This window comes from Kwoniella mangroviensis (assembly GCF_000507465.2).
Source record: "Kwoniella mangroviensis CBS 8507 chromosome 1 map unlocalized Ctg02, whole genome shotgun sequence".
NCBI classification, from domain to species: Eukaryota; Fungi; Basidiomycota; class Tremellomycetes; order Tremellales; family Cryptococcaceae; genus Kwoniella; species Kwoniella mangrovensis.
Window position 1 is genome coordinate 1,397,210 of NW_027062534.1, and position 17,919 is coordinate 1,415,128.

The 17,919-nt window shown below is 46.1% G+C and overlaps 5 protein-coding genes across 5 annotated transcripts; 2 read left to right on the forward strand and 3 right to left on the reverse strand.

Annotated features, from left to right (window-relative positions):
• Positions 1 to 149: 149 nt before the first annotated feature.
• I203_105625 (uncharacterized protein) lies at positions 150 to 3,359 on the forward strand (the record flags this gene model as incomplete). Its single annotated transcript, XM_019144779.1, has 3 exons — positions 150 to 190; positions 247 to 1,785; positions 1,844 to 3,359. 3 exons carry the CDS (start codon positions 150 to 152, stop codon positions 3,357 to 3,359), a joined length of 3,096 nt encoding a protein of 1,031 aa, XP_019006114.1.
• Positions 3,360 to 3,819: 460 nt separating this feature from the next.
• I203_105626 (uncharacterized protein) lies at positions 3,820 to 6,916 on the reverse strand (the record flags this gene model as incomplete). Its single annotated transcript, XM_019144780.1, has 7 exons — positions 3,820 to 4,266; positions 4,372 to 5,396; positions 5,474 to 5,531; positions 5,602 to 6,176; positions 6,251 to 6,359; positions 6,440 to 6,748; positions 6,824 to 6,916. The coding sequence occupies 7 exons, from the start codon at positions 6,914 to 6,916 to the stop codon at positions 3,820 to 3,822; spliced, it is 2,616 nt and encodes an 871-aa protein (XP_019006115.1).
• Positions 6,917 to 8,078: 1,162 nt separating this feature from the next.
• On the forward strand, positions 8,079 to 11,352 carry I203_105627 (uncharacterized protein; the record flags this gene model as incomplete). The annotated part of the gene is made up of 3 exons (XM_019144781.1): positions 8,079 to 10,994; positions 11,076 to 11,141; positions 11,215 to 11,352. 3 exons carry the CDS (start codon positions 8,079 to 8,081, stop codon positions 11,350 to 11,352), a joined length of 3,120 nt encoding a protein of 1,039 aa, XP_019006116.1.
• Positions 11,353 to 11,955: 603 nt separating this feature from the next.
• On the reverse strand, positions 11,956 to 13,757 carry I203_105628 (uncharacterized protein; the record flags this gene model as incomplete). Its single annotated transcript, XM_019144782.1, has 4 exons — positions 11,956 to 12,231; positions 12,461 to 12,752; positions 12,885 to 13,268; positions 13,351 to 13,757. The coding sequence occupies 4 exons, from the start codon at positions 13,755 to 13,757 to the stop codon at positions 11,956 to 11,958; spliced, it is 1,359 nt and encodes a 452-aa protein (XP_019006117.1).
• Positions 13,758 to 14,110: 353 nt separating this feature from the next.
• Positions 14,111 to 17,604, reverse strand: I203_105629 (uncharacterized protein; the record flags this gene model as incomplete). The annotated part of the gene is made up of 13 exons (XM_019144783.1): positions 14,111 to 14,425; positions 14,489 to 14,568; positions 14,640 to 14,840; positions 14,911 to 14,992; positions 15,055 to 15,216; positions 15,294 to 15,731; positions 15,797 to 15,969; positions 16,040 to 16,197; positions 16,270 to 16,466; positions 16,537 to 16,611; positions 16,728 to 16,878; positions 16,991 to 17,116; positions 17,183 to 17,604. The coding sequence occupies 13 exons, from the start codon at positions 17,602 to 17,604 to the stop codon at positions 14,111 to 14,113; spliced, it is 2,580 nt and encodes an 859-aa protein (XP_019006118.1).
• Between the last annotated feature and the right edge of the window lie 315 nt (positions 17,605 to 17,919).

Here is a 17,919-nt window from a genome sequence, read left to right on the forward strand (position 1 = left end):
ACAACAAGACACGCGACTGTTCTTTCGGATGGGATGGGAATATGTTGCAAAGTTGAGTGATAGTGCACCAAACCACATAAACATTGCTCTTCTTGACATCGTACATCCTCTTATCTACACATCCATATATTAATATTCAACTTGGCAATATGACAGCAAAATCCAGGTACCCAGATCTGGGCAGATCATCGTAAGCTTTTCCTACTCATGCTTCATTCAGGAGATACAAGCTGACATACCCCTCAGTGCAATGTTTACCCAATCCTCCCTACCGACCAACGAAGAGTTACCATTCCTTCCCCCATTACCTGATACCCCTCAACACGCCTACAAGTCATATCTCTCTCAAGATTACGTGCTCAACGCCAAGACACCCCTGACTAGGCAATTATGGGAAGAGCGATCAAATTCACCTGTCGAGACTAGTGCTGGTGGAATGAAAAGGACTGAGAGTTCGAGGAAATGGGATGTAGAAGTTGATTATCCTGTTTTGACTACTCGACAAAGTGTGTTCAACACCCCTTTACCAATCAATAGGAATCCGAGTGGGGATTACTTCAAGCCTGCTAGCAGGACACCGTCGCCGCCTAAAGCCAAAGACCAATCACCTACACCGGAAATCATCGATAAACAGTTCATTCAATATGATCAGGTTCCGACACCTCATCTTCAAATGAACTCTGAGATCCCTAATACGGAGAAACTGGCTGGTGATCAATCGGTGCCATTTTTCAAAGCCATAGATAGCATGAAACCTACACGATCACCCGCCAAAGCAGCTGACTGCCCACAACAACAACCCAGAATATCAGCCTCATTCAACCTTCCGACTTATATTGCTGAAGCCTCTCTACTCGCAGAGGAATCATTGATGGGTGGAGGAGCAAGCAGTGCAGATGGTGATAGCTTCCATTTGGGCATAGATAAGCTTAGACCCAAGAGGCTTTCAAGTGAGGAGAGAGAAGAATTCGGGGACAGTGCATCACTCTCAGATACACCCACAAAACCACTTTCGACCAAATCTACCTTCCTAGATCCACTTCAACATCAAAACCCTCTTGATCAATCTACTCTCTTACCTCGCTCCCCAGCGAAGACGTCTCACCTGCTCGAAGTCAAAAATGCCATTTCCAACGTCGAACCTCCTTGGTCAGACGATTCTCAGCTGTACGGATCTTCCATTTCGTCAAGAGAAAACTCCATCTCACCTGAAAAATACTCCTCTCCTTATAGAACACTCTCGTCCCTACCTCATTCCGCTGGTATGAGAGGGTTTCCAACATCTTCATCGTCACACTTAGTGGTAGCTCCTCTCCCAAAGACCAAGAGGACTTTCCCTGCATCCTCGTCGGGTCAATCATTATCTTCAGTCTGCGAAGACGAATACCACTTCGAGGGGGAAGTTAGTACCTTATTACCTGTCAGTCCTATGAAGACTGCTCATTTGTTGACAGATGCGGAGATGATCAGTAAAGAAAAGTTAGAAGAAGGACAGGATGCCAGGTTCAGATTACCTTTACCTACTAGAGCTACACCTTACAAACCTTCTTTAATGGGTAAGACACCTAGGAAGTCACCTCCTGCCAAGATGAGCCCTATCAAAACTATTGTCACGGCTCATAAGTATCACCCCACTCAGAGGGATGTAAGGGACGAACAAGGCGATATCACATTAGATGTCAAGGATTTATTGGCAAAAATGAATAAACCGAAAAGAGCTTCTGGGACAGAAGAAAGCTTTGTGGATTTGTTGCATGATGAGTTTATGCCTGATGGATTGGATGCGTAAGTCAGCTTTGAGAAACTTGTATGCCAACAGCAAGCTGATTGAATCGAACTACAGCTCTATGATAGGCCCTGACGAATCGATGTTGCCTCCCTCACTCCGCCCGCGAGGACACCGAGGGAACAGCACAAGTCCTATCAAAACTTCTTCATACGCCAGTCCTATACGACCAACCAGAACTCCAGCAGCGGCGTTACCTGTCACTTTGAGAACGATCGAAGTGGCCGTAGCCGAAACCTCAAGTCCGATCAAGCAGTTCCCTTCTTCTCAGACAACTCACAATCTCGCTAGGCAGGCTGAAGAACCATCTGGAGAACCGAAACAACAGACTATCAGCCGATCAAAGAGTCTTTCGAGAGTAGCAGAGATCATCGAGCGAGTCAAATCTGAACGAGCTGCCACTCAACATACTCAACCCCCGAAAGCTGGGAATGACCATGAGAAAGAAGAAGTGTTAGCTGCCTCGCCTCCTAAAACCGCCATTAGGACTCGAACATACACTAGCGTTAGAACACCAGCTACTTCCACCGCTAGACCGAGGAACAGTATGATGCCTCCTCCAGCTACTTCAAAAAAGATATCTCTTTCCGCTGGAGCTTTACCCATGCCTGGGAGCGCATCACACAAATCCGTCGACTTACCTCCTGCTAGGACTGCTCCTCGAGTTTCGACGATAGCAAGCAAACGACCGACCACCACGACCACTACCACGACCACTCGACCTACAGCTACTACCACTTCTGCAAGATTGGCTACTACTGGTACTGCCAAAGCACCTGTATCCTCTCAAACCAGTATGGCGCCTCCTACTTCCCGAGTTGATCCTAGAGTTCGTCCTGGCTCAATATCCAGTACTGTCTCTTCCTCAGCTATGATTCCTTCGCTTCCTACTTCAAGAACGACCAGACCATCTACCACAGTAGCTTTACCCTCTACTGGATCAACCACTACCACCATAAGCTCTAGAGTCGCCAGACCATCGACTGTTAGTCGTCTCAATGGATTACCAAAATCCGCTGATGGTCCCACTGCAAGATCTGCACCTGCGCCTGTGCCTAGGTCAACGAGGGTATCAAGACCGTTCGGTACCGATGCTACGTCAGCTACTAATCGAACTTTGAATTTACCATCAAGAGCAAGTAAAATGTCAACTGGACCTTCTTCGAGTACTGCGAGATCAGCGGAGGGTATGAAATCCAGGGCGATGTCTACCCCTGCTTCGGCCACTGTATCTAAGGCTACAAATACAGATAGACCTCCTCTACCTACTTCTCGAATTACTCGACCCTCTACAATTGTTACCACTGCGGCAAGAGAAGGTATGAAGAAAAGCTCGTTACCGCCTCCATTGACTGGGACAAGCGCAGGTGTACAGAGAAGCAGGATTGGAAGTACTACTACCAATACTGCCACAGGAGGATTACCTAGACCTTCGACCAAACCTACCTCTACGGCAGGAAAAGGCTCCGCACCGCCCACTTCAACGGGTACGAGTGCAGGTGCGGGAGCAGGGACGGGGTTGAGTGCGCTCAGAGAGAGGTTGGACAGGTTACATGCTAGGCAAGTTAGATGAGATGGCAGTCAAGGTGAGCAGGAGGGGCGGGTGGGAAGGATCGCTGAGATTGTTGTCTGATTGGTAAATTTAAGTTACATATTCCTGCTTTTCTTCTCATTCGATTGCACTTGGTTGATGTTCTATGGAAATGAAATGTTGATATCAAATTAAGCCAACTCAATTCCTTTCTTTCCTATGATGATTAGTTAGTATCTTATATACCCTTGTGATTTATATCATATACAGTATTGCATGTACACACATAATGGATCATGACCTTCTCGTAAAAGCAATTGTAAAAGACATTACAACATATCTAATCAGACCATTCTCATTTTACATTCTTAAGTCATCTAATCGTATCTAATCATCCTGTCTTTGCACATGAAAAGTAGCTTCTCATTCTTCCGTACCGATTCGATCTCCAAGCCGTTGGCGACCCGTTGTCCATTTCATGGCCTGATCGGATCATCCTCATTTAACTATCTATATTCACCATTTCTAGAGGTTTCAGGACATCCGTCAAACCTTTATTAACGATATCTAACCATCCCCCCAAATCATCCACATTAGCCATCAATTCTTGGAAAACTTGATCAGAATCTAAATCTAATCGTAGAGGTTTGATGGGAGGTCCCGTAGCGCTAGCGGGCTGATAAGTGGTGGTGGAGTTGGGGGTCGTGGTGGGCATTGGCGATATCTGAGATTGAAGTTGACCACCTACTGGAGAAGTAGGAGAAGATGCTGAGATAGTATGATTTGAAAGATTAATTTGCATAGGTATAGGATTGATCCCTTGTGACTGTGACTGTGATTGCGGGTTGGATAAAGGTGAAGGAGTGAATTGGAATTTGTTGGGAATGGTGGTGATCGTACTGGGTGATGGAGGTAGGAGATCAGGTAAATCAGGTACATTTGCTGATAACTATCATCATTCATCCAGTCCATTGTATAAATAACAATCAGCTTTTGTCATTGACCGAATATATATGCTCAATGTGTTTGGTAATTATAGATTACCGTTACTCACCTTCAACAAATCCCTCAAACCTACTGCATGTCCTTCATCGACCCTACTTCCACTCCTACTCCTCATCATACCTATCCCACCTCCAACGGGATTATTCGTCATTCCTGGACCTATAGGTCTACCCAGTCCTATTCCCGTTCCCTGTCCACCGGTTCCCGGGATATTCAACACTTTATTTGGACTTAACAACGGTGCGCTCCCACCACCCACCGGGTCATTCTGCTGAGCTAGTGCCAAAGCCTGCTGATGAGCTTGATTATTCAACATTGCTCGTCCTTCCATTACCGCCACACTGGCCTGTCTCATCATTTGAGGTCGGGGTGGTAATCCTCCAGGTAAACCTGTGATACCAGATTTATTGGGTGATTCACCCGATGCCGAAGAGATGGGTATAGTCGGAGCAGCAGAATGCATCCTGCTCAATGGTGGAGCTTGAGCTCTACCTGGCAGAGCGGAAGGTCCAGAAGATCCTGCTCCTCCAGGAGGAACTGGACCCTTGGACACTAAGGGGAATTGGAATCCCCTTAAACCATCGCCCATCGATCCTCCGCCGCCACCAGGTCGTTTCATAGCTGGTTTGGGTCTGTTGGAATCTTCAGGTTGAGATCTCGCTGTAGCACTTAACGTATCGGTGCTCATCTTAGGTTTCAATAACGGTTCATTGCTATTCGTCTTAGCAATTGGTGTGGGAGCTTGAGAATCTGATGAAGGATGAGTCGGTATATCAAGTGATAATTGGTCTGAGCCGTGCGAGTTGAGATTACGGATGAACCGCTGTCTCACTGTGCCCTTTGTTGATTCCGAGTCTGGTGAATCGGGAGGTAAATGGATGGTCTCTTCTGGTTCGGGAGTTGGGAATCTCCCTACTTGTTCTATGGATGAGGATCCTCCATCCTCCGAGGATTGAGGTGTGGAAGGCTGTTGCATGGCGAATGATTGGAAGGGATCGGGCTCAGAGGCTGACTCGTCGTGGAATAAACGTCGTAAAGATTGAGGAGCAGGTCTGGCGGTTGGTGGAGATAAGCCTACGATGGAACAGAGGATGTCTCAGTATAACATGTAGGTGCATAGACAGAAATTCAGTGGGAAAGCGAAGACTTACCTATGTCCCCTTCTTGCGCCTTTTGATCTACCATCAGGCTCATCCTCGATCTAACCGTCTAGGGAAGACAGCGTGTCATCATTAGCATACAGTAGCATCATTGGCCATGTTCACCCAAATCAACTCACGTCAAAAGCCCAATCGTCCCTACTAACATCATTCATCCCTTCCTCATCCTCATCATCATCCACACTAGCTCCTACGCCCGGTGCCAAACTCTGTCGTTGACCACCAGATTGTTTCCAAGCTTGATACTTCCCTATCAACTCGTTCAATGCTGTTAGAGGGCTCTTCTGATTATTTTTTATCCATTTCTGCTTTTGCAATTCTTCAGCTGAAGATCGATCAGATGGCTCCTCATTCAAACATGCCAATACGAAATCTCTCATGTCCTTTGACCAATTATCACCTTCTAACTTGGGAGCACGCATCTTACGATCGGATAACATCATGATCGCCCTTGCTGCTGGTTGACCCGACATGGGCGGTTCACCATATGCCATTTCTAATAGGGTTATACCCAATGACCAGATATCAGCTTTGGAGTCATACAGACGACCTTCAGTGACCACTTCGGGGGCCATCCAGTAGGGTGTACCGACGAATGTCGATCGCTTGGATGTGGATGATTGCAAGAGGGCGGCGACTCCAAAATCGCATAGGAGTATACGAGGGGGCGATGTAGTGAGGAGGACATTGGCGGCTGATAAGAAGGAAATGAGATAAGTCAGTCAGTGCATTTATGTGAAGATGAGACTCATTTCGTAGAGTACTCACCTTTCAGATCTCTGTGAATGACACCATTCTTATGAAGTGCAGCTAAGGCTTGTAGGACCTCTCTCATGATCAGACATATATGTAATTCTTTCAACGGTTGGGCCCGAGACTAGTGCGATGTTTAATTATACCTCGTCAGCACTTCAGGTGATTAGTTGATTATGTAGCCCAGTATCGATATACACTCACCAAAGTCCTTATACTTCCTCCTTCAGCCAGTTCCATGATGATCCAAACTTTTGGACCTTCCATCAAACTTCCATAATACTTGACCACATTGGGTACAGGCGTCGTTGTGGAAGATCCTGCATTCCCACCACCCCCACCACCACCACCCAACATCAATTGCTGCAATAGCGCGATCTCTTTCTGTATATCACCAACATCATCATCCTCCGTATCTAGATTGATGATCTTGAGAGCTACGATGTGTCCAGTAGGTTTATGTTGTCCTTTGTAGACTGCTCCATATGCACCTTTACCAATGATCTCCAATTTCTGCATCACATTGCAGATTCAGAATCGTCATGCATCAGCACAGAGGGAGCGACATGATGCGATCACAACACTCACATCGTATATCCTATCCGGATGGATATCCTTGGGTTGACTGGCGAGCGATGAGATGTATGCCTGCTCGCGCGAGATGGTATTGGGGATCACCATTTCATCGAGAACGCAAATAGGTTGCTAATCTTCGTCGCTCTGGCGTTACGCTCTTCGATGAGTGATGCAGCTCGGAATCTAGGAAGGATGGTGAACGGTTACAATGTAAGGTTGTCGCGAGCAGGGTTGTCAGCGTAAGGTGCTAACACATGATATGTGACTGTTTCAAAGGTGGAAGAAGAGCGACAGGGTGCGTGTGTATGCGAGTGTTGCCCTGTTCCGTTATTTTCTCATCAAACTGTGCTCTACCTCGCAATCAAAAGGCGCTATCGATGTATCATCCCTCTACTTCTTGCCTCACGATTGCATTCACATCCTCTCCTACATATACGACACACAAAGTTACCTGCCTTGTCAGTGATCTTATTATCCATACCCTCTCCCTCTCGGCCGGATGCCTGAATAGATAGCTTGGCCGAGGGACAGGATAGCTATCCCCAGGACAGAGTTGAATTGTGTCATCACTGGAATCACCTTGCGTAATCAGTTGGTACAGTACTCGTAGTGCTTAGCACCGAATCGGGAGACAAGACTTCGTCGCTCTAACGCCAACCTGTAACCTAGACATATACAACCTACAACCTATAACAGACTCTGATTTTCATACATACCCTTCTTTCTCTTACTCCTCATCATCGATACATGTGCATCGACTGGATTTTGGACTGGATCACCAGGTATCAAGCAGTGAGTATCATCTCCATCTCTCGATCATCTTCCTCGGCGATGTCCGTGTCACCTATCATTCCTCCCCTACCCTCATCACCATCGCCGAGCCTCTTCCCACCCTCATCAAAGGGGTATGTCCGTCTACCTGAAACAGGGGGTACACATCAATCAAATAGAAGAGAAAGGAAGTGCATATACCTATGACCACATAATTGCGATATCATCACTCCAAAAGTGCTTCTCTCTTTGCCACTTCCCCTCTTTCGCTCAATCCCACGCATTGATTTGACGGTGATCGTCATCCGGCTCGGATAAGAGAGGAAGAGGTGATGATTGATGGATGATGCTGATCGAGAAGGTGGCGAGATTATATCAATTTCACTCGACTCGATCTTTTGGTATACGAATCAGACTATAAATACTTCAATAGCTGATCATCCTCTTTCCTCAATTGTTCAGATCAACCCTATCCTGTAATCTGTGATCTTTCACGATGCCTCCCCCACCTCTAGTTTTCCACAACTCCCCTCCTCCCGAGCGGTATCTCTCCGAGGACTCACAATTCATCCCAGCTTATGTTCCCGGTGTCCGTCGACTTACACAGCCCATCCCGATCGATCCAGCAGTTCCGCCCACCACCGAACCGCACTCCTATTCTCTCGGATCACAGGGATCCATCATGTCTGACATCTCGGACTCCCTCAGACCCTCCCCGCCTCCTCTGACAGTCACTTCGGACTTACCTACCCCATACACCCTCAGAACACCAGCCGGAACCACTGCTTCCAATGCTACCATCAGACCTATCATCACCAGTCCCGTTAGTCCCTCCGTAGATGCGAATATGGAAGATGGTGATAGTGGATTGGTCAGGGTCAAATCGTTCCCTCATACCGGTGATCTACTAGAATCATCCAACGAAGCTTCCTCCAGCCGGAGGGCTACTCCACCTCGGGTCGAAACTGAGGATGTGGTCATGGATGATGCGGAGGATAACGTAGAGGAAGGACCCGTCCTATCTCCACGTTCGGAGACGGGGTCTCAAATTGAGGCGGAAGGGACAGTCAGACTTGGATCTTCGGCTCCTCGAGGATCGCTCACAAGGCTTCTACGCGATATCGGCAATCCCTCAGCATCCGCTAATAACTCATCGCAAGCTCCAGCATATCTCCAACCTTTATTGCAAGATCGAGCGAGAGTCCTTGGATCAAGGTGGTCGCAAACCCCCCAGTCCACATCTACCGAGTCATCCGATGGAGCTGGCTCTCATCGTGCACCATTTACGCGATCCTTATCTGATCGAAGCGAAGGTCAATCTGAAATTTCTCAATACGATTTCAACGAACTCGGGCCGCTTCCCAATTCTGGTCATTCGGTCAATGACTTCCGATCGTTCCAGTACGACCCTCCTCATCAGCCATCCACGTACGCGCAGCCTGTTTCATACAGTCCCAGAAGCTCTGGCGGATTCATGCCGGGTCACTGGGGAGAAGCATACACATCACATGCCGCTCCTCCACCTCTAAACGGAGAACAGCAAAATGATACCGAAGCTTCAAGGATCGCTCCTCCACGGTTGCGACGACCTGCTTCACCCACCGACTTCCGCACTTTACCTTCACCGATCACTCATACCCAATCCGGATCCCCGTCCTCGGTCGAGAGCAGACTGGATACCATCGAAGCGAGGTTGGACCGAGTTCGAGGTCGAAATCAACGTAGCCCACCTACGCCACCCATGCTTGCGCCCATGCACGCGTACGAAGGGTTGAGAAATCGATCGAATGCCTCCAGACCCTACGATCTAGCTTCGAGATCGAGACCTTCCTCGCAAATTGCTGAAGAGGGATCAAGGAGATCCTCCTACATTCGACCATCATCAGTCAGACCGTCCTGGATGACTGACTTGTCATCATCGACTTCAGCTACAGTACCACCGCCTCGACCCAGACCCACGGCATCCTTCGGATGGGAATCGGCAGATATTAACACTTCTCCATACTCACGATCATTCTCGAATTCCGATAGACCTTCTCCAACCCTTTTCCGAAGACCGGCAGATGAAGATGAGAATGGAAGAATGACCCCTGTATTTCGAGATGATCAAGGTGTCCGTCGGGAGAACATCCGATCTAGGTACCTCCAAGCTAGAATGAATATGCTTGATAATGTCCGTACCGGATATACCATCCGACCGTATTCGTCATCTCCCTGGACGATTCTGCCAGGTCAAGATCGGTCAGACACCACCTCACGTACTCAGGAGGACGACAATCATGCTCAACACGGATCTAACCCTTCGGTGTACAACCTTCCTACGTTTTTAGGCGAAACTCCCTCGTCAACCCGTCAAATCTGGAATCAGTATGACGAAGAGGATTCGGACGGTGGCGTACCGTTCTTTGCTGATATCCCACATCCCAGTGCCGATATCCCTCATCCAGGTCAATCTCGACCAGGAAATAGGAGATGGATGTCTTTTGATGAAGGTGAGAGAGAAAGAAGTGCTTCTCGAACTCGACAAGGCGATCATGCCGCCAACGATAACAATGGTACTGGTAATCATACAGACGAGCAGAATTCTCTCAATAGAGATGTCAATGAAGTGATTGGTAGAAGACTTAGTCAACCTAGAGCTAGAGCCAGAGCCACATCCATCACGAGGAGATTAAGAGATCCTCAAGGTCATCATCCGAATTGGGAAGATACTCGATTACCTGATACTTCTTCTTCTTCAGCAAGTACACCTGCACCGAGCAGAGATCGACCAATCGCCAGGTCAAGGATCGGTAACTTATTTGGTGAATTGGATGACAACTCCCGCGGACAGCCAGATAATGCCAGTAGAGCGGACGTACGAGATCTGCGAGATCCGCTGTACGCATTATTCAACCAACGAGAAAGACGAATCGCGACGAATGAATTTACTGCTCCGGATGCTTCAGGAAGAGTGAGGGAGTCAGCACGGTTCGGAAGTGCTGCTGGTGAAGCTGAACTGTTGTTCTTGGAGAGATTAAGATCGTCTATACCTTTCCAAGGCGATGAAGGTGATATAGTAAGAATAGGAAGGAATGGACCTGAATCACTCAGTATGGGTCTATTGGAAGGTATAATGGATATCGGATCACCCGATTCACCTTTCGCAATGTATCAACCTCTCAGACGGTTCGGTAATGGTGCTGAACCATTTGGCAATTTGAAGATTACCAATGAGATGGATGAGAAAGAGAAGATGAAGATTGTCAGAATTGTCATTAGGTCTGTTCGTACGTTACCCCATTCACTTAGGAAGAAAGGTGCGGAAAGTACGTTGAAAACTATCAAATACGAGGAGTTTGGTAAGGAAGAAAATCAGGCTTGTGTGAAAGGCATGGAAAAGGATGAATATTGTTCGGTCTGTCATGATGATGTGAGTGAAACCCTATCTGACGAGAACATACAAGTCAATGAGGTGGAGAAAATTATGCTGAGACCTCTTTCTGAATTATAGTATGAGGCGCAAAGTGAGATCACGATCACACCATGTAAACACATGTATCATCAGGGATGTTTAGATGTAAGTGAAAATTCTCCTTAATTCGTTGGCATTTCTGCACTCACGTATTCACCTGCTTTTCTGATTTTGTCAGACATGGCTCAACACACCCAACACCTCTTCATGCCCAATGTGCCGACGAGACTTGGCAGCGTTGAGTCACCTGGCCAAGATGGTCCCTACGAAGACTATGGAAGAAGCATTACCATTATGGATGGCTGTGGTTTCTTAGTTCCCCTTTCTTTTTTTCCATCATTTTGTTTGTCGGTTGATTGATTAGAGAAGGACATTCACTGTGTTCTTTTTGGCTTTTTCTTTTTTGTATGTATGTAGGCTCTACGAACTGCGGGTTGTGGGATGTGCAATATATGATATACAAGATAATCAATTTCTGAATGAGATTAGATGTATTTGCCATGTGTATAAATCAAACAGATGCAAGATGATACGACTATGGATACATATAGAAGCTCAATTCTAATAGACAGCGGTGCAGAGTCATATAGGTTATGAGAAGAACGAACCTTAACGTCAATGAGCAATTCAGTTGGGAACTAGTCTTTCTCCCGATGGTGACGATACATTTACATGAGACATATGCATGGTTGGATCGGACTATACGGGACTATTTGTCTATGCTACTTCTGATTGCTATATACTTGATCTTGTATGAAGTGATGATTGTCCACTTTCCCAGTTCTATGTGTCTTTCTCTCTTTTCACTGTCGAAATTCAAACATGTTACGATGATGAATCATCACGATATCAGATAATAACCTTCTCTCCAACTCATCAAAAATGAATCATCCTCCGAACAGGGATTCAACGTCGTTGATCATCCTTTCTTATCAGCCAATTCCTCCTCCTTCTTCTCTCTCGTACACCTGTTACAACCACACCAGAACCCATATTGTTCCCTCAACTTCACACGTCTCTCGACCCTCGATAATCTTTGATCGACATAGGATATCGTCAATTCGTCACCGGGGTGAATGGTCTTCTTGACGATGATACTGATCTTGTTGGTCCCTCGGGTGGCAGCTGTCATAGGTGGCGGAAGCTCGGCGGGGAGTGTGGTCGGTGGAGTCCAATTCTTAGGGAGGTTACGGACCTGATGACGATGACCATCACAATACTTTAGTCAGATGGGACGAACCAGATTAAGGATGTCATCCGTCTTCTGATCATCTCCGCTACACCTCACTCACGCCCTCTCGCCGCTATCCGCACCTATATCTTACTGCTCACTTCCACCCTATCTCCTCTCTTACTCCCCTCCGTCTCTTCCACCTTTTTCCCTCCTCTCACCACGTGTATCATCATTTTCCTGTTTAACTCACCTGCAAATTCGGTTCACAATTATGGTTCAAATGGGAATGCAGAGCGTACAGCCCGCCTGAGCTCTCCTGATTCAATCCTATCAGTCCTAGCAATTCCAAGAAACTATCGAATGAGAACCATCTTTCTTCCTCTTCTTTACTCAACGAAGGAATATTTTTCTTTCGGGCAGATAAGAATTTTTGGAATGACTTGTATGATTCTGGATCTTCTTCCAGTGATGGATTTAGAGCTCGGAGGATGAGGAGATGGGTGAGTCGCCATTCCTCGAGTCGATCTTTGGCTATGTATGGCCTAAGATTATCAGGATGTCAGTAAAGGTATCAATGAATTGAAACTATATATATATATAGGGACACATAGGTTCATATTGAAGAGTAGATGATGATGATAATATGAATCAATCTGTAAAGAAAAAGCACTTACCATTCCCTCCTCTCGACCTCTTTCACCCTCTGGCTAACTCTCGCCATCGATCCCCAAACTCTCTTCTCTACCTCCTCCGCTCCCTTCTTATCGCCCAAATCTCTATATCTCCTCCACTGAGCTATAATCCTAGCTACACCCTGTATATCCCTAGCTTTCTTCTGGTTGATAAAGCTCAACAGCGCTTTACATTCCCTATTCTGCCCGGGACAGAGATAATCGTTATGCGTTCCTTGATCTACCGCTTTGGAATAACATCGTCGATTACAAAAATGAGCTTCGGCGCAGTGTTTGCATGGGACTGATAGAGGTGGATTAGGTTGAGGGAAGAGAGTGAGGCATTGGGAACACATTTCACGAGAGGATAGGTAAGGTGTTAGATCGCTGATAAGTAGAGAGATATGAGAGTCAGTATAGTAACAGTTAGTGTGTATGAAATGGTAGTCAAACGATATGAACCACTCACGAATCATTTGTAGCTATCCAAGGTTCTTCTTGCCATACCAACTCCCCAACTTGTAATTTCTCTTTAGCAACCAACCCTTTACCTTTCCCTTGTACGTTGAACATCTTCACTTTGATCTTGGGTGCTATGGAAGATATATCCAACAAAGGGTCTATCCCAGTCTTAGCTATCAGTCCATCATCCGCTGATGAGTTCCCTTTACTGCTCTGAGATTTATTGTTCGTACCGGTCGTACTGCTGGTGGAAGGGGTGATAAACTTCTTGAATCGTTTTTCTGATACCGCCCATTCTGGATGATCGATTTTCAGCTGGCTCAATAATTTGGTTATTCCCAATGAAGGGTTGTGCTCTCGTAGGGATTGAGCAGCGGACTGAAGCTCCTCATCTGTCGGTGTGGTATTGGTCATCTTGATGCTGCTTGTGCTTGAATAAGGTAATGACTACGCAATCGAAATGAACCCAATCTCAATAACGGAACTGAACTCGAGGATGCTTCAACTTTTTTTGTTGTCAACGAGCGAATGACTCGTGCCTGGCTTCATCCCAACCACAAGTTACAATCTCATCAAGCTGACAGCTGTCGACTTGAGGTGAACATCCACTTGCAGACATGTCATGCATATCCTGACCACTGCATATCAAGACAAACAATCCATTCGGTCCATATCATATCTCTCTATCAAAATACATATACGAACAAGGCAATACCGTTTGATTGGGACTTCTTTCAGATTACCTTTACCGTAAATACCGAATCCACCTAAGCAACCTCCCGGATCAAGCTACTCGCCAACTTATTAATCGGATCAGGATCCTGTCTAGCCATTTCCGCCAACGTCAACAACTTCTTGACCCCGATTGATAAGTCATTGACGTGTGATTCCTGTAAGATCGATAATAATCGCTGATGATCTTTAGACGACGAGAACAATTTCACTTCTCTCAGACAATGATCGATACCTTCCAATGTGGTTATGGGTGCAATGGGTATATCGGTATCGAAGGCTGATAGCACATCCATATCTGATAGAATGGATCGGTTGGATGTTGTAGCTAAGATCAGAAGTCTTCGACCCTTCATTTCACAACCAAGTCAGCTTCGATCTACGATGAGATGATTTCACACTGGAAAACTTACCTTAGGAGGTCTCTTACCGAACAGTACGACCAAAGCTTGTAGAACACCATTGGCGAATCTAGGTCCGATGGGATTCCAATCTACAATTCCAATTCAGTATATCAGCTGTTTGTGGTACACATCACGCACTCAGAATGAGAGCTGTACCCACCTAATAACCTTTCAATATTATCGACTACAATCACACTCAATGGACTCTTATAACTGTCCGAGAAGATCTTATGCAATTGAGCGATCTTTTGAGGTTCAGAAAACCCTACCATACTTTCAGGCGAGATCAATTTGATGAATGGGAAATCCGAGGCCATAGCGATGGTAGCTGCAAGCGCAGTCTTACCAGCACCGGAGGGACCTATCCCACCAAGATATGAGCTTGCTTGTTTCGGTCTTACATAGTCGCCGAGAAATGCGGTTAAGCTCACCGTGTAACAAGGCAGATACCAAAGGGGTTCTATCTGATTTCCTAACTTGTTCGACCAACAGACTTCCATCGTTGAGTACATCCTGTATCATACTAAGTCAGCTTGACCCGTCGATCGTTATGATATGGAGAGCTGACAACCTACATTAACACGTTGTGAATAATGGATAATACCATTTTGGACCACCTGTTGTAGCTCTTCTTCCGATACACCAAAAGCAGCTTGTACTTCATCCAAGGCATGCATAAAATCCGCTCTTGAGATTTTGATGTTCTCCACTTCCTCAAATGAAGCGACCGTTCCAACCTATCAGAGTGATCAACTTCAGCCCGACACTTCGCCGTACTATTGATAGCTGATATACGAGTCTGACGCATACTCACTTTGACATGTCTATTGAATGCAAAGGACGTAGCACTCTTGGTCAAACCACCCAATTCTGCACCCGAGAAGTTCTTCGTCAAAGCCGCCAACTCAGCCAAATCAACATCATCAGCCATCACACCGTTATTTCTCATTTTGCTTGTGTGGATATTCAAGATTTGGAATCGTCCAGCTTCGTCTGGTAAGGAGATCTCAATATGAACTTCCAATCTTCCAGGTCGAAGGAGAGCTTCGTCAATCATATCCATTCGATTGGTCATACCGATGATTAAAACGTTGTTTAGTTGATCTACACCATCCATCTTGGAAAGTAATTGATTTACCACCGAATCTCCTACACCGGTACCGCTATTGGTCGATCCACGTTGTTTACAAATAGCGTCGAGCTCATCAAAGATGATTATATGTAATCCACTTTCATCACCTTTTTCTTTTTGCTATCGAAATGCCGAACCACATCAGTCCATACCTACAAGAAGGCATAAAGCGATACTGCACTCACTTCTTTCTCAGCATCTGCGAATAGCTTTCTGATGTTCTCTTCACTTTGTCCAACAAATTTGTTCAAGATTTCAGGACCATTGACGACCTTTGGTTCTCTCGCATTAAGCATTTTACCAATCTGTCTGGCCATGAGGGTTTTACCAGTACCAGGTGGACCGAATAACAGGATACCTGCAATGCGATTAAAAATGGGCTATCAGCTATGCTTTATATTTCGGCCTTTCAGCGAACGCCAGCTCACCTTTCACATGTTGAATACCCAGCTTGTCTACTAGTCCAGGAGGGAAGATACGACTTGCGAAAGCTCTTCTGAAGATGGCTGCGAACTCAGTATCAAGACCACCGATACCCATATCTTCGAACTTGAAGTTCGGTGCGAGGATAGCATTGGTTGGGCCTCTGGTATATCCAACAATACCATCAGCTACATTCATTCTGAGGCTCAAGATGTTTGGGATGGGTGTGACATACCGTTTCGAGCTATTTTTCAACTTTATTCCACTTGCCGGGTCTTTCACCCAGATTACTTCTGTACCTTCCATGATTATACCCGTAACACCGTCGTTGCCGTCAAGGGTCGATACAGCTCTGACATTAGCTTTGAGCTCGTGGCCTCGGTAGTCGAAAACGAGTGGTTGAAGTGGTGAGAGAGGGAGAGAGGGGAATGCCTATATCGTCGAGCCCATGAACATCAGCCAGACTGTCATGTGGGTAATTCAATTCAGTACGAAAACTCACGTTAATAAAGGCAGCGGCCATCTCTTCACTATCGAATAGATCGGACGTTTCCTTTCGCTTGAGTCTGAACCCGACCTATAAATGCGATTGCAGAAATTATTTCCAATGAATACCACAATCATTCAAGGCAGGAAGGAAGAGGAGGATAATACTCTATATTTTACTCTGTTGATGTACTATGTATTACTCACCTCCAATTCAACGGTACTAGCCCAATCCCCATTTCCAGGATGATAAGGTTCCATATCTACCGTCTCTCCTACAGCAGATAGCCCGACCCATTGTCTGATAATTTTGGATGGACCGACATGTCTTGGTGGGAGTGTATGTGTGGGGTCTCGTCTGTATTATGTGGTGTGTCAGCAGTGTCGACCATCGAGATCAGAATCAACAGTCGGGTGAAGGTACATCGGGTCGGGAAGTAACATAGTATGGTAGGATAATGAGGACTTACACGATAGAGAATATGAACTTATTCCTCATCAATACGAACTCAACATCTTGTGGGAAATCATTCGGGTTGACTACCAATCGATTAGTCAGAGCAAGTGGATCAGAAGGACATGGTGCGATATTGTACCTATTCAATCAATCATACAACATGAGCTATTGTCCACACTGGAGATGTAAGTTATCAAGCGCTTACGTTCCTCTTCCACCACCTCCAGAAGATTGTTGTGGATATCCCCTCTGTTGAACCTGAGGCTGTTGAGGCTGGGTAGGTCTATATTCGGCTTTCTCCTGATAATATCCTTCATACCCTCCGGGTCCTTGTTGCGATGAAGGTAGGTTACGAGGTGGTAAAGGAGGTTGCTGTTGTTGTCCTCCTCCTCTTTGTGGACTATCATATCCATATCCTTGTGGTTGACCTTGAGATTGACCATATGGATCTCGTTGTTGAGGAGCATGGGGTGCAGGACTCTGTCGATGTGGTAAAGATGAATAAGATCCGTTATCGGCTGGTAATCTCTCATAAGGTGAATTACCAGCTGGACCACCACCTGGCCCACCTGCTCCTGCTCTTCTAGCTGCGGGAGCGTTCGGGTCATTCCTCTTGAAGAATGACATTGCGGGTTGATGTATGATATGAAGCTTAGAGAGCAATAACACGTATAAGAGCGAGATATATGGAGCTTCATGGTCATGGTCGTCACCTAGCATCTCATCAACGGCGAGTGGCGTGGAGGTCAATTGAGGTCGAGTCTTACGTAAACTACGTGGAATGAGATCCGACGGAATTGATCGTATAGACCCCCCCTCAAAGTGGCGATGCATGACCAGCATACATACAAGGTAGAGAATACGTGTAATGATGGAGAATGGCAAGATGAGATGGCAAGCTATTGTCCATAATCCAATTATCTTTCTATGATGATTGCAAGA